The 17599-nt window shown below is 32.7% G+C and overlaps 1 protein-coding gene across 2 annotated transcripts; it reads right to left on the reverse strand.

The window, feature by feature from the left end:
• Positions 1–349: 349 nt before the first annotated feature.
• On the reverse strand, positions 350–5083 carry LOC145820201 (uncharacterized). Of its 2 annotated transcripts, none has more exons than XM_082915200.1 (3): positions 4780–5083; positions 665–903; positions 350–570 (listed from the first exon to the last, which is right to left on the reverse strand). In XM_082915200.1, exons 1-3 carry the CDS (start codon positions 4880–4882, stop codon positions 526–528), a joined length of 387 nt encoding a protein of 128 aa, XP_082771326.1. In that variant the 5' UTR covers positions 4883–5083; the 3' UTR covers positions 350–525. The 2 variants fall into 2 exon arrangements, with proteins under 2 accessions (XP_082771326.1, XP_082771325.1); XM_082915199.1 differs by having other exon boundaries at positions 350–576.
• Between the last annotated feature and the right edge of the window lie 12516 nt (positions 5084–17599).

Raw genomic sequence — 17599 nt, forward strand, 5'->3', positions numbered from 1 at the left:
CCACAATTGATATTTATAACACCTTCATAAATGCCACTAAATCCAATTCATTTGTGCCATTAAATAGATATAAGTGTCATTGGAACTTATTTTAGTGACACTTTACAAAGCTACTATCACTACTATAAAATGTCACTTATATATTTTTTTCATTGACACTTTTAAAAGCTACAATTATGCATGCGTAAATACCAATAAAAATTGAATCAATTTTATAAACAATTAAATATTAATTGCCACATCATATATTAATTTGACGTCCATTCATCCTGTAATATTTTCATAATAATAAACAAATATTACCACCATAAGATCATCACATCAAAAAAAAAAAAAAAACCACAATCAATTATTCATTAAAATCTCAATCCAAAATTATTAAATATTCCACCACACTAACAAAGTTAAAACAAAAACAATTTAAAAGAAAATTATTCCGACCATAAGTTCTGAAAAGCCATAGTGATATGCATATTCCGGAGAGAAAAATTATCAAAAATAAAATTAGTTCCCAAATTCTCAACGTCACTTGTATAAATATTCTCGGCTAGCATCCATAACTTGTGAAATCTGCATCTAAAAGATAAACATATGAAGGTAATTGAAACTATATTAAGTTAATATAAGTTTGTTAATAAAATTAGTATTTACGAAAAAAATATACCACAAATGGAGCAGGCCAAGCAACATGAGCTCCAATAGCTTGTCCAATTGTTTTGACAAGTCCATATGATCGGATCAAGCTCTCATTAAGTTTGATTGGCACTTGAACATGTACCTCCCAATAGTCAGGTCCTAGTTCTTCCCCTTCTACTTCTTTAGATGCGTCTGTGCTTTTAAGTACTCCGATTGCAACTGTTTCTGTTGGCCTAATGATACTTTTTAGAATAACTATATTTCCACCTGTAAATCAAGATTTAACTACTTAAGTAATTGTATATTTAAAATTAATAAATAATTTTTTAAAAAAACTAGTACAAAATGCTAGAGTAAAGATGATCACAACTGAAAGTGATATGGATTTCTATATTAGATAAGCAAGCCAAATGCTTTAATCACTTAATTGGTTCACTACACTACAACAAATTATATAAAAGTAACAACCGTAAAACTTTAGACCATATCAAACAATAGCTTCAAAAATCAATAACAACCAAAAGCACCAATCAACGACAATCAAAACCATGTCCATTATCAATATCAGGATCACCTAACCTCAACGATGTAAATCAAATGTAATTGTGAAAAATGACAATCAACTAATTACTTTCAAGCAATATTTTGAGAGAATCAGAAAGAGGCCATGTGGTAATAAATGATGGAGAGATGTCTTGTTAAAGCTTTAGAAGAAAATTAAATTAATTTTTTTTAAAAAAAAATAGCACAAACTTTGTCATGTCGTGATTTAGACTATGTAGCACATATTGTCTAGATTTAAATAATGAAATTTATGTCTGCAATATTCATTCCTTGGTTAATTGTAAAATAAGTGTTGCATGGTATTCTATGTGTTCACCCCTGCACTTATTGTTAGCAATCTGTCCAGTACAATCAAAGAAACCGATATAGTTTCTTTGTGAGTATATTCTCTATTTACCTTCTTCTTCTTCTTCTTCTTCTTTTTTCTTTTTTTAAATTCCTCTTTATTTTGCTATTTAATTTTTGGGTTTAATGTGTAGGTGGTTCATGCCTCTGAATATCCTCCTCAAGTTATGTTTGTTATTTTTTTATACCCTTGTGTTGAAATGAACCTGTATGAGATATAAAATGACTATACATCACATAAGGATTTAGTTATAAGTGAACATATTCTAATTATATATTAGTCTGTATCTTAGTAAAATCATAGAAATGCATATAGAGATTAGTATCCAAACTAGGAAGTGAAAGATTGCGTCTAAGATCCTAAGCTTATAGAAGGGAGATGGAAAAGTTACCTTTGGTGTAACTCCTTGGATGTTATGTAAGGAGCTCAGGAGAAAGAGAGGAATGAGTCCCAAAAATAATAACTTGAGAGAAACAATGGTAAAGACAGTTCAATATTTCATTTTCTCATTAATTAACCTATGTTCCTTTCTCAAAATTATACAAACTTGCTCAATGGAGGTCGCAAAAATTAAAAGCTTTGTAAATTGTGTCGATGGTTTACCTCATTTCCCCCTAGCAGGCACCGACACTAAATCAGAATTACATCCATGTAAAATTGTACCATGTAGAAGCAACATAAAGATTTAAATCCCCATGATTTGATTTCAATTCTCAAAAGCCACAACTCAATTCCTTTTACAACTGTGAAGTTGAATATTTCTAGGGAAAGCTTTACCTTGTTTCAACTTCTGGAGATAATATGCTAGATGTGTCTACTCTCATATGAATGAGTACAAATGGTGTTACAGACAAAAGCACTGCTACATGCTTAAGAGACTATCATTCCCACTGATAGCTTTAGCCTGGGTTGGACAATAAGACTGTAGTAACAGAAAGAGATTCTGAAAGAGAAGAAAAATGCAGTTTCCAGTGTCCTAAATTCAATTATGAGAGAGCAAAGTGCAAGTACACCAACCCCATCCTGCAGTGCCTTCGGGAGGATTTATAAATCGATACAGAAACAAGATCGTTAGCACCAGCACTTGAAATATATATATCATTTGACCTTCATTATTGCGGGATTTTAGACCAAATTCCCTTCTCAGCTGGTTATCCTCCATTTTCAATTTAGCTAAAGATTCAAATGCTTCACTTACTTCTTTGAAGTTTTTTTTTCTTCCTGCTCAACCAAACAGCACAACCACCAAAACTAAACAAAACTATAAACAATAATCCAAATGTACCACTCTTTGATCCCCATAAGTTTATTGGTAGTGCAAATGTGCCATTCAAAATAAAAGATCTTGCATTGACTATGGCTCACAACAAACTTAATACTAATGAAATGATTCAAAAAAGAAAACCAAATTGCTATTTATATCTGCAATAGTGTGTCATGTGTAAAAGGGACAAGAAGAGTAATGATCACTTATTTTTTCATTGTCCCGCGGCATCGACACTACGGTGGAGAGTGCTAGATTTTGCGAAGGTATATGGGGTGGTACCTTATTGTGTACAGTTTTGCTTTGAATTTATGGGCATTGGTTCTAATATGAAGGCACAAGTTCTTTGGAGATGTGTAATTTGTGTGGCACTTTGAATGATATTTGTTAGAGAGGAACTTAAGAATCTCTGAGGATAGCTTATGGGATAAAATTTGCTATTTGGCTTCTTTTTGGGCTTTGATGTCTCGTAGGTTCCAAGGAATTCCTTTATTTTTTATTACTAGAGATTTGATAGCCATATGTGATGTGTAATTTATTGGTTTCACTCTTGTCCTTTTGGTGGACTTCTTATCCTCCATTCACGTTTTGTAACTCTCTATTTTATTAGCTTCAGTAGTCAGTCAGGTGAGCAGACATTAGCAGATCATCAAGTAGATGAATATAAATTGTGAAGCCTACAGAGCAACTGATAAGGTTGCCAAGGAAAGTTATTATGTTTACAATCAGAGAATTTGGCAGCTTGATCTATAAAACAATTTGAAGATGATGATGATGGTGAAACTCTTCTTGATCATGGCGATAGAAGATGAAAATATAAGGACATGATTTTAGGGAATTTTCCATCAAAATGTTGTTGGTTGATCAAAATCAGCTTTCAAAGTCTTCATTTTCTATGATATTGTTCTCTCTTATCCTAAGTGTCCTAACCACCCATTAGACAGAGAATATCTTTCTTTTTATTCATTATTCCAAATCAATTCATTAGGTAAATAATTTAAGTTTAAATATCTTTTGAAACTCGTTAATTAATTTGTTGAGCTCATATTTTACTTGGCTCAATAAATTTATATACACTACATTATATATATAAAAAAATAAACTGTTCAAACTAATCTTATTTGAAACTTGTTTGAGATCTTCTCGAATGCTAAACAAACATACTCATGAATATATTTTAAAACTCATACAAAAATTTAAATTAATCTAGAATAATCAAATATTAAACTTGCCCTCAGCTCGGTTAGAGTCTCTTTCCACTAGTTTTGCAATTAAACATCAGGTATTGTTCCTAGTAGAGTGTTTTTACATGCTAATTTTAAGGTATAGTTGTATTAGCCATATTTTGCCACAAAAGCCAACATTACTAATCAGTAGATACATAAATCAATTTGGCTTTTATTGGTGATACTGATGGTACATGATCATGACCACTCTGTGGAAACAAATTTGGGCCTGCTTGACAAGAACAACACTACATGCTTGTGTGTACTAGCACAATATATATATATGTGTGTGTGTGTGTTTGCATATACGATGACATGCGATGCATGGGAAGAATGCACATTTTCAGGGGTCCCACCAACCTCCATTGCTACATATGTATTATATAATCTAAACTTGAGGACAAAAACTTTTATTAGATAATACGGGATCTTTTGATATCAAAATTCATGTTCATCTAATTGAGTAATTTGTAAAAAAACAGAGCAACCTAATGCAAAATTCCAGTGAAGCATTTAAACAAACACTTAGAAGACATTATACACAATCACAACATAAATACAATAATAATAAATTACAACTAACCTTTTATATTAAAAGATGAAAATTAATAAATTCACGAGTTACAAAATTAGATTTTCAGATTGTATCAAGTTTTATGTCTAAAACAAGAAGATTATAAATAAGTGAGCAAGATAGAGGTACTGTGTGTGTTTGATGAGTGTGAGAAAGAGAGAATGAATACCTAATGAAGTCTGATAGTAGAAGATGAAAACACAGAGAATTTGTGGTGTAGATGATAGATAAGGATGGAATGAAAGATATAGAATGATAAACCCTTGCTTCATGATTTGGCTCCCTCCTCTTTGACCCGCCAAAATCAAATTTACTTCGCCAAAATCAAATTTACTTCACCAAATTCAGAATTTCTGGACTTCCTTCTCGGTCTCTAGGTCAATCTGGTATTGCGGATTTTGCTGCATCAGATTTGGTTTGTTTCTTCAGTTGCGTTATTTCCTTTGTTGTATAACATAAAAGGAAAAAAAAAAACTAGTGGAGAATGAGTTTGTTGATACTTTAAATATAAAAGTAAATATTAATATTGGTCCTTATATTTTTTATTAAATTAATTGCAACTTTAATTTTAAATTTTGTGTCAATTTAGTATAATTAATAATACCGTTAATATTTTTGATAAAAAAATAATTACTGAATTTGTTGAGGCTAACTCAACGAACTGAGCAAATTTATTATTTTATCTCTAAAAAAATGACATATGTCACTTAGTCATTAAAAATGCTAACAATTAGGGCTAATTACACTATTAGTCCCTATATTTTGGCTATTATGTGATTTTAGTCTTCGTAATTTCAATTGAATCGATTTTAACCTTGAATTTTTTATTTTATCTCAAATTAGTCCAATTGATAGCATTTTTTTATGACACATGAAACCTGTCATCGTTTTAGGAATGAAACAAAATACTTGGTCAATTCAGTGGCTTAATCTTAACCAATCTAATGAAAATTTTCTATCAAAGACCGTAAAGATTTTACATCAATTGGACTAATTTAGGTAAAATCTAAAATTAAGTGTCAAAATTTAGTCAATTAAAACTATATAGAACAACAAAATATAAGGATTATGGATGTAATTTACCCAATAATTATAAGCAATTGAAATAAATTTTGAAAATATATTGGCATTTTTTGTTTTTTCAAAAAAATGCCATTAGATAGGTTGGAAATTTTTTAGCTTAGTGGCATTTCTCAAAATGCTATAAAATATTGTTTATGAAACATTTCACCTAATGTCATAGAAAGTAGCTTGCACCTACCTAGTTTAGTGACATTTTTTTAAAAAATGTCATTGCTACTAAAGTTTAGTGGCATCTGTTGACAAATGTCACTAAAAAAATTTCTTGTGTCATTATTTTATAAAATGCCATAAAATTGACATGACATTTCTTTATTGAAATGCCACTAGAGCCTTATATGTTTGTGGTTTTGTGGCATTCATCTAAATGTGCCACCAAATATTATTTTTGTGGCATTTTCTAAAAACATGCCACTAGTATTTTGTTACTAAAGTGTGTTTTTGTTGTAGTTTTGTGACACTTGTTCATTGAAATGTCACTAGAGCCTTTTATGTTTGTCGTTTTGTGGCATTTTCCAAAAATGTGCCACTAAATATTATTTTTGTGGCATTTTCTAAAAATATGCCACTAGTGTAGTGCCACTAAAGTATGTTTTTGTTGTAGTTTTGTGACACTTGTTCATTGAAATGTCACTAGAGCTTTTTATATTTTTCGTTTTGTGGCATTTTTCAAAAATGTGCCACTAAATATCATTTTTTGTGACATTTTCTAAAAATATGCCACTAGTGTAGTGCCACTAAAGTATGTTTTTGTTGTAGTGTGTGTGAATGTTAAGCTTACTCACTAAGTGATTGGAATCTATGATTTACTTTAGACATGCTCTATTGTTCACTCTTTGATCGATTCTACTTTAGAGCATGAGTACGAGTACGAGATGTGCGTCTAAATATTTTCTTAGTTTCTCTCCTTTATGCCTCTTGCAAAATTTTTACTTTGTTTTGGTGTAAATTCTGGTTTGGCTAGGCTCTTGTAAATGCCATTTGGCCTTCTTTAATGATACTTTCTACTGTTCAAAAACAAAAAAAAAAAAGACTTTTGGGTAAAAGAAATTTAACTTTGAATTCCTTATTTGAACACCTAAAAAATATGTATTAAAATTATAAATTTTTAATATTAATGAATTTAAGTCAATTCTCATTAAACGGTGATTAACGTCACTATATTTGTAATTTTAAGAGATTCAAATATAAAGAAAAAAGGGGGGGGAAAAATGAATGAGTTAAAAGAAATTGTAGCAAAGATCTCGCTATTTGGGTTTTTTGGTGTAGCATATATGATTTACTTATAGTTTATTTATTTATATTATTTTTTAGAGTCTATCTCGGAGTCTTTTCCTATATTAAGCCAAATTTCTATCTTAATTCTTAAACTAGGCCTAGTTTGGACAAATTTCCCAAACTAGGTTAAAGCGCTATTACAAATCGCGCTTTCACTGTTTGAAGCAGAAAATTTGATGAATAGTGAAAGCGCTATTACAAAAAGCGCTTTTAATTAAGAAAACGCTATTACAAAAAGCGTTTTCACTGTGCATATGAAAAAAACACTATTACAAAAAGCGCTTTCACTGCATATCTCTCCCCTTCAGAAAATATTTAAAATATATTAAAATGTAATCAAAATTAATATTGAGTTCTCTGCAGCTCAAATGGTAGTGTATTGATTTTGTCACACTTCTGCACAGGTTCAAACCACATGCACACCAACTCCAAACAATTGCTATCTAAAATGAAATTCAACTTTTTTTTTTCTCCTTCCACTCACTCTATATTTTATATATTTATTATGTAATTTTTTTATCAAAAAAAATGTTTGTTTGGTTAAATATTTTAAAAAATTACAAATAAAAAATTTATTTACTTAAAAAATTAAATAAATAATTTATTTATTTTTAAAGAATTATATAAAGTAGTATACTATTTATACTATCATCACATCACACGTATAAATAGTATACTCACTTAGACGTATTATACTATCATCACATCGCACGTATACTACTTTTTATATTTTTAATAAATTATTTATTTTTATTATTACCCATTACTTTTAAAATATGTTTATTTTTAAAATATTTTAAAAAATTAAAAAATGTACACTTTTAAAATATTTTAGTACATTTTAAAAGCGCACATTTTGCTGAAAAAATATTTTTTAAGTACGCTTTCACTGTGCATATTTTTTTGGATACATTTTTCTGAAAAAATTAATATTTTGCTGAAAAAATGCTAAAAATAAAAAAATATTTTTTCAGTACATTTTTTGTATTTTTAATTTTTTAAAATATTTTTTCACAAATTTTTTATTTTTTAGATACATCTAACTAAGGTGCATCTAAAAAAGAAAAAAAAACAATGTTTAAAATTTTAAAAATATTCACTAAAAATAAAAAAATACGAAAATCAAAAAACTCAGTTTTCAAATAACTAAATCCAAAAAACTCAAATCAAATACATTGAATACTTTTTAAACAATTATGTTGACATTTTGAAAAAAATTGTATTTTATAGAAAAATTGTTTAGTTATTGTATTTTATTTATTTAAATTGTTTATTTTAAATAAATTGTTTATTTAATTTTTGAAATAAATAAATTGTACATTTTTAAAAAATATGCACAGTGAAAACGTACTCAAAAAATATTTTTTCAGCAAAATGTACGCTTTTAAAATGTACTAAAATATTTTAAAAGCGTACATTTTTCAATTTTTTAAAATATTTTAAAAATAAACATATTTTAAAAGTAATGGGTAATAATAAAAAGGGTCATGATTGAGACTCTCTCCAATTACCACCCCCATCACCCCCCCTCCCCACACACATGTGACGGGTGGTGATTGGAGGAGAAGGAAAAAAAAGAAAAAGAAAAAGAAAAACTGGCCAATCATATTAAGAGAGGGTCAAAGGAGGTGGGAGGGAAAGGGGGTCCGGAACATTATTGTAATAAAAATAAACAATTTATTAAAAATATAAAAAAGTAGTGTACGTGCGATGTGATGATAGTATAATACGTCTAAGTGAGTATACTATTTATACGTGTGATGTGATGATAGTATAAACAGTATACTACTTTATAATTCTTTAAAAATAAATAAATTGTTTATTTAATTTTTTAAATAAATAAATTTTTTATTTTTAATTTTTTAAAATATTTAACCAAACAAATATTTTTTTTTGATAAAAAAATTACATAATAAATATATAAAATATAGAGTGAGTGGAAGGAAAAAAAAAAAAAAAAAAACAAGTTGAATTTCATTTTAGATAGCAATTGTTTAGAGTTGGTGTGCATGTGGTTTGAACCTGTGCAGAGGTGTGGCAAAACCAATGCACTACCATTTGAGCTACAAAGAACTCAAGATTAATTTTGATTACATTTTAATATATTTTAAACGTTTTCTGAAGGGGAGACATATGCACAGTGAAAGCGCTTTTTGTAATAGCGTTTTTTTCATATGCACAGTGAAAACGCTTTTTGTAATAGCATTTTTTTAATTAAAAATGCTTTTTGTAATAGCGCTTTCACTATTCATCAAATTTTCTGTTTCAAACAATGAAAACACATTTTGTAATAACGCTTTAGCCTAATTTGAAAAATTCGTCCAAACTAGGCCTAATTTAGGAATTAAGAAAGAAATTTGACTTAATATGGAAAAAGCCCCACTTTCTCGGATAGTTTATCGTCAGTTGAACGAAGTCTGTGTCAAAAATAATTTAAATAAATTTTTAAAAAAGGAAAAATACTTGGAAGCAGAAGAGAAAGTGCTTTTACTTTTGACATTTCAATTAGTATTGATTTTTTTTATTATTATTTATTTACAGCAAACTGTACAAAATAGATCCATTATACATGAATTTTTATGGTTGTTCATAAAATATTAAAATGAATTCAATCAAACACAAAAGTTTTTGTCCATGTACAATACATATCCGTGTTTACTATGTAAGTTGGGGCGTTTATGATATTGATATTATAAATGTTATAATTAAAACATCTTAAGTCGTAATTAAAAAAATATATAATAGATCATAATCAAGTATCGGATGAAATATATAATAGATCATAATCAAGTATCGGATGAACATAACTAAATTACATTGTTTTGACTATTTCTTTTCAATTCAAACAATATTTTCAAATAGACTTAATTAGTAAAAAATAATAATAAAGTAAAAACACTCATTGATTTCATATAATTTTATATTTTTTGAAGGTGAAAAAAATATTGTAGACACCCTATTTTTGACCGACCTTAAAACTTAGACGTCACCAGTTGAACGCTCGGTGATGTTGCATGTTGTGCTCGTTGTGAGGTTTCAGAGTCTCGGCTACGAGCCTTACCTCCAAACTTCGGGGCTCTTTTTGTGCCTTGCCTCGGTTGGCGAACCGAGTCCTGTTTTCTCCGTTTTCTCTTCCCGAAGGGAGGGAGAGGTCTCGTAGACCATCTCTCAGTGGCCGTAGGCTACGTTTCGTGGTCGTAGGCCACTTTTCCCGTTTGGAGCCTGGTTTTCGATTTTTCGGAGCCGTCGGCCGTGTACCTCGGTTCGGGACTGCTTAACTACCTCCGTTTGCTCCGGTTTTTGGCACACATCTTATTTCCTCCCTTTAGAGGAACACTGTGGCCCTGGAGACCACCTTCGTGGTCATACGCCACTTTCGGTGCCTAACAGCCTGTTTTCAAGGCCCCGAACCGCGCGTTTTGGCCCCCGAACCTTCGTTTTGCATCCGTTTTGGTCCATTTTTTGTGGGAACCCTATTTTCACTATTAGGGAAGTGGTAGGATGGTGGCCGGCCACCTATTCCCCTGAAAAGCCAGTTTTCTCATTTTCTCTCTCCAAAAGCTGGTTTTTCTGATAGAAAGCTGATTTTTTCCACTTTTGAGCCACATTTTCTAGCTTTTCATACCACCATTGTGTTGTGCTCATCTGGGAGGACACCAATATGGGTAGGCCGACCAGTAATTCATTTTGACCCTTTTGAACCTTACTTAAAAGCTTGTTTTTCTCTCTCCTAGGTCACATTTTCTGGTTTTTCTCCACAGGGCTGTGTTCTACTCATCTGGGAGGCCACCTTTCTGGGTAGACCGACCAGCATTTGTTCTTGAACCTTTTGACCCCTGGTTGGCCGACCAGGGGGAGTGGCCGGCCGGCCACTTGAACTGGCCGACCTGCTTATTGTTTTTTCTCTCTTTGAGTGTAATCCAGTTGTGCCAGTTGGAGATCATTTGGTGCATCCTCCATACACATGTATGGATGATCTTTGAAGCTTCCAAGAGAAGCTTTGGCCTCTCTTCTCTATAAGAGAGGCCCTCCTCTTCATCTCAGCTGGTTAGACACTTTTGCTTAAGGCTCATCACCTCCCTCCTCCATTGTTACTACTCAAAGCTTCAAAACCTTAACTTTCTTGGTCCATTTACACTACAACCCATAGCACCACACCACCATCATCCATTCCAGCCTCTTGGAAGTCATTTGCAGAGGTTGAAAGCTCATTTCCTTGGAACAAAGGCTGCTGGAAAGTTGGGCTACAAAGGTAAGCTCCTATTCTCCTCATTTTTGCACTATTTTGTTCTATATCTTAGCCCCTTTTGCTTACATTTTTGGGCTTCGGCCTGAACTAAAAACAGTCTTATTTTGAGCTCATCTTCATGTTTGATTAAGGACTTTTCTCTGTTTGATGTCTTCTACTCCCCCTTTGTGCTTTATCCCTCTTTTGGGGCTTATTTTGCATGATATATTAGCCCTATTTTTGAGCATTTCTGGGTTTCGAGCCAAACTGAAAAAGTCCTTATTTTGAGCCCCTATTAAATTTTTTTGAAGGGCTCTTTACTGTTTGAGGCCATCTACTACCCCTTTCCCTTTATCTCTCTTTTAGGGCTATTTTTGCATCATATTTTAGCCTTACTTGTGAGCATATTCGAGATTTGCCATAAACTGCAAAGTATCTTGTTTTCAGCCCCTATTCAACTTTGTTGAAGGGCTTTTTGCTGTTTGAGGCCTTTCTCTGCCCTGTTTGTTCAATCTCTCTTTTAGGGCTATTTTTGCATGATATATTAGCCTTATTTGTGAGCCATTTTAGACCTCGACCTAAACTAAAAAAAATCTTGTTTTGATATCATCTTTATGTTTGATTAGGTTCTATTCTCTGTTTGGGGTCATCTTCCCCTATGCATGCTTCATTCCTTCATAATTAAAGGCTATGCATTAGAGCACTTGCATTGGCCATGGTTTGGCCTCTTAGCCACTGAAATTCAGTGAATTTTCAGTGGGTTTGACGCATTTTTGAGGGACAAAATTAGAGGGGGGTGATCCCCTCTCTCCTTGTCTTATTTGGGGATCTTTTAGGCCTTCCAAAGGGACCCTATTTTGCATGCATTGAAGTCACTTTCCAGGCCTCATTCTGAGGGTTTTGAGGTCTTCCTTGGCTCTGTCCGAGGCCCATTTCGCCATATTTTAGGTCTATGTTGCATGTGTAGACCAATCCCATTCAAGGCCCTTCAAAGAGGCCTTTCTTTGCATGTTCCCTAGACCAATTTCAGGGTCAATTTGGTGAGTCTTAGGGCTGTCATATTTGATTTCCAGAGTTGGTTGTGCCATGCTAAGTGTCCTTGATGCATGTGCTTAATTACCCCTTTGTATGCCCTTCCAAAGAAGCCCCTCATTTTTGCACATGTTGGCTGCATTTCAGTGATTATTTGGACATATTTTGGAATGTTTTATTCACTGATTTTTGCTGGTTTGGTGAGATTTCATATGCTTTATACGCATGCCATGTAAACCATGTTTGCTAGTCAAAGTTGCATGCTATTTTAGTCCATCATGCTAGCATCTTTTGGTCATGCTTTGAACTAGAAATATTCATGTTTTGGGACTGTCTTGGCTCTGTCTTTGTGCTTCATGGTCAAATAATACATGCTTTGTATAGCTACAAATCAATACATGTGCCTAGTTTTGAAGTTTCGGGGTTCATCTCATGCATCGGGTGCCATATATCCATGATTTGGGATCGTTTTACATCACATTTCAGTGCTAAAATTTACATGCTTGAATGTCATGTTGCATGCCTGGCCATGCCTTGTTAGAGTAGCACGTTGTGCCTTAGGTTCGGTTATCGGTTTGCGTGCATGTGTGCACGCATTTCGGCGGTCTCATTTTTATCTTATGGCCACTGATGTGAGTGTGGCTGAGGTCCACTCATGTTGGTATAAGTCCATCATGCACTGTGTATGCCGTTTCGTTTCATAGCATTGCGTATGCTAGATTACATGTTAGAGCATTATGTATGCCATGTTACATTGAGCATTGTGTATGCCATTTCATAGAATTGTGTATGCTAGGTTGTATGTTAGTCTCATTGTATATGCCATCTCATTTGCATTGTGTTTGGGATAGGAGTTAGCCCGAGCACGGGAAACGAGGTACGTTTCGTACTCCGAGTGACGGAACGTGTCTCAATTCCCTGTCACCGACACTCCGGATTACCCATGATAGAGTTTAGGTCTTATTGTGTTTTCATGTGCATTCATTTCATATTGAGTCGTGCAATTCGACTCCTCGGCCATCATGCATCGATATGCGTGATTGGTGACACGAGGATCGAAGACTACTCCCTAAAGAGTAGTCATGCATATATGTGTGAAATACTTTGCCATGCCCCTTTGTTGCTCTCTGTTGCAGTAAATCAGAAATCAGCGGCCTTCCGGAGCATTGCGCAATCTTCCGAAAACAATTGCAAACAGAGGCAAATCGGGGCATCGCAATAGATTTCTGCGCCAGGCAATTCAAGCATGCATCATTCCATCATTCGGAACAGAGCTGAGGCAGTCCATAGGCTTGCATGCTAATTTATCGCTTTCCTAGTTAATTTGTTAATTAATTAGGGTTTTGTAATATTTAATTATTCATTCTGGATTGTAATTATTCATTCGGACTGTATTATTCTTTCGGATCCTCCGAGCGAGGGCACAATTGTAATAAGTGTGCGTGAGTATGATGTATGTCTTCCAACCTCACGTCTTTCTCCCTTTTATTTACCAGTTTATAATGGTTAGATTAGGGCATATTTCAATTAGCATACAGTATGATAACATGTTTGCATCCATTCATCTGTCTTGCATGCACCGGGCTCGGCGCATCATACTAACTGCATTTGTATTTCAATTCCAAATTGAATATGTGCTAGCTGTAGCATCATCATATTCCATCTTTAGAATAGCCGAGCCTATCTTAGTTGTATTTTGCATGTGTTGCATTAGGCATTACTATATAGTTAGGACCATGCATGGATTTTTAATTAGCTTCTGTTTTGGCTTGGGTACTCGGTAAGTGTTTTTGCTTTAGCATCCTTGCATGTGTGTGAGTGACTGCAATGATAGCATGCTTACCATGAGGTTATGTACTTATATGATATACCTGCCTGAATACCTGTGGGTGAAAGTTGGGTTATTTGGATTGGAACAATTCATCAATTGTGAGTTTTAAGCCCACTAGATAGTAACAAATCACCTTGTTTTTCTAAGCCCACCTGAGGGTGGCAAAATCTGCATTTTAAGCCTACTTGCGAGTAGCAAACCACTTTCAAAACAAACATGAGATGTGTTGTTCCAATTCGGGCGATCCGGTCTATACTTGTATGCTGTGCGCATCACAGAGTAAATCTAGGCTAATAACCGAAATAAGAACGCATAATGTTTTCAAAACTAGATATCATGGTTAGTAGAGGCCGATCTTTGATCGGGCGAGCGGGGGTGCTCACGAAGTGGCCTTCCCCAATTGTACCCGAGTTTTCGAGCCGAGGCAACTTTGGTGATGACGGACACGTGGCCTTAGGCAACGAGTCAGGGTTTTCTAAATTTTTCAAAATAAAATATTTAGGTGGCGATTCTGTATCTGGCAAAGCAGTCCATGTTTGGCACTTCTTTAAAAAAAAAAAAAAAACTGTTTTCAAAAACGATTTGCCAGATTTGGACTCTCTGATGATTTCATCGGTCTTGCATTGCACTCTGCGAGATTAGATATAGGACCGTGACATTGAGTCCTGAACTGTAGTGAGCCCAATGAACAAAACCCGGGGGGGGGGGGGGGATCTCCCTCCCGGGACGTTCGGGGACGTCTACAAATATAAAGACACAAAAACACTCATTTTATATTTTTTTTATAATGGTTCCCAAATTTGGCAGAAGGACGGTGAAGCGAAGACCAAAAACTCAGTTCAATTAGTTTGAGAAAAGACAAAAACGTATACTGTTTAACTTCTTGTTTTAATAAATAGGGATTTAATTGAAGATGCAAAATGATATAGTTTTGTTATAATAAATTAGGAATTAATGTAAACCCTAAAAGCAAAATTTATTGTATGTTAATCCATGCTTTACTATTTTCTTCTAGTAGTTTTGTTTTATTCGGAATCTATAATATGTTCTTGTAATTTTGTTAATCCGGAATTTATCTTGTAATCTGCGAGAGTCAAGCAATTGGATTTACTATTCGACAAACATGGCGTATCCAAGCCCATCTAAGATGAGCCAAACTTAGCGAGGTCCACTAGCCTCAAATGATTCATTGCCGAGTAAATCTAAATGGTGTCCGAAGTGCAATCTAAATACAAGATGCAGTGTGTTGAAGTAGAATAAGTAAGGGACCTCGGCATAATGATCCACTTGAGTTGGCCTAAGCTGTCCCTTTCCCGAAAAGGGATAGAGGGATGGGTTCTGATACGATAATGATCAAAAGTTATAGGAAGAGATATCTAGTAAAATGTCTATAGAAGGAGGTGAATGGTGAAAGGAAAATGTATGTTCTGATAACTTGTACTTTAAGAAATATAGGGACTTCTTCCTCTCTTGAAAAAAGACTAACTTAATCGTCGGAGTGTTAATTCCGACACATCAAACCAGAGTATTTTTTCTGTTTCAGGCAGTAGAACAAACATCTTTCAAAGGCTTGTTTGAAGTGAAGAAGTAACGCAAAATTGCCCCTCACGTAATCTATATTCCATGTAATTTATTTTCAAGTTTTGTATCTCTTTTAAGAATTAAAAACAAGATTGTTTTATATTTTATATTTTATTTTTTCTAATTTATTTTTCAATTATTATGTAAAATTACTAACAATTTTTTCTGTGAATGTTTTAAGCACACAAAGGGAGTTGCACCCCATGTTTTGTGTAATTAATTTTGGTCATTTGAATTGAATTGTAATTCCCTCCAAAAAAAGAGATAAAAGGGTGGAGATAGAAAGAAAGAAAAAGAAAAAATGTAATTGGGAGAGACAAAAAAGAAAAAAGAAAAAAGAAAAAAGAAGAGATGGGAGGTTGGTCCATGTGTTAGTGCTCTATTAACATTTGATTAGTTAATGGTTCGAGGAATGCATAATAATTTTCCCTTAATATGGGATTCCATTAGCACGAGCTTAATCAATTGAAATGGGTAAGTGCATAATGTGGTGGACCAAAGTATAATGAGTAATATTAGAGATTTTAGATATTTTATTAAATATCTTATATGGGTGTAGAGTTCAAATAAGACTCATATGGTGTGAATCTCATGCCTATATAGTACATTTGCTAGAAATGCTATATTTGAAATCCCTAATATTTTCCAAGTACAAGTTCCCCTGTTGAGTCACAATGGTCAGCAACAAATCTGTGCCGAGTAAAGTATCTTCAATGGTGTAGTTAAAAAGTGATAAAGATGAAATTCATTTGTACGTGTTAGTGTTTATTAATTTAGAGCGTAATAGTATATTCCAATAGTATAATTTGATATTTGTTAACGTATGTATTATGGCTTCTTTTGGGAAGAAAATAAAAAGGTAGTTTTTAACTTTTTACTCATTTTTAGTCGTATCAGCTCTTACATTTTTTACTCACAAAAAGACAAAATAGATTAAAAAATTAACTTTTTACTAACTTCTCAAAATACTCCTATGTAGTAATAGGATCCACTAAAATGTATATATATAAAATAAAAAGTAAAAAAAGGACAATAATTGAGGATAAGGCTTAATTATATCTAATAGTAGGATCCACTAAAATGTATATATATATATATATATATATAAAATAAAACGTAAAAAAGACAATAATTGAGGGTAACTGTTAATTATTTCTAGTCTGATTTTGAACTGGACCGTATTGGGAGGCCTATGTGGGTTCACCACAAAACTCATATCGATAATTCGAATCGTTTAATGTGTATAACTTGTCAAGTATTTCATTTTTGAAAAAAAATGACGTTTATCAGATATTGACTATTACTTCATCATATCACATTTTTGTTAATAATTTTTTTTTAAAAAAAAAATCATACTGAACGTTGATAGAAATATGATCTGATTAAGTAACTATCACTATCCAATCGACGTAATTTTTTGTAAAGATGAAATACTCAACGAGTTCTACACACTGAACCGTTTGGATTATCGATACGAGTTCCATTGTGAGCCCATGTGGCCCAATAGTATGATCTAGTGGACTGGACACAAGCCACACACATAATTAAAGCCTTATCTGTAATGGATATGCTTCATTATATTATCAAATGGTTAGTTTAATAATCATTTTAAATTTAAAATAATTATAAATTTACATTTTTAATTTATTTCCATTAGATATGTAATCGAAATTTTCCATTACATACACGAAATGGAGACGATCAAAATCCTCTTTTCCTCCTTCTCCGTCTCCTTCCCTCTTTAAGTGCCTCACCAACAAGAAAAATGATGTATAACTAAAGAAATGATTTTTTAAAAATGATTTTTAAGTGAAATGATGTGTTAATAACTAAAGAAAACATGAAAAAAAAAAATAAATAAATATCACATGAGAGTGATGGATTATTTAATCATTTGATTTGAAAAGTAAATCTAATTTTTGAGTCAATACAACCCTACTCATTTAAATTTGTAAGAAA

Source organism: Camellia sinensis, chromosome 2, assembly GCF_055761805.1.
Source record: "Camellia sinensis isolate YWXY chromosome 2, ASM5576180v1, whole genome shotgun sequence".
In the NCBI taxonomy this organism is placed as follows: domain Eukaryota; kingdom Viridiplantae; phylum Streptophyta; class Magnoliopsida; order Ericales; family Theaceae; genus Camellia; species Camellia sinensis.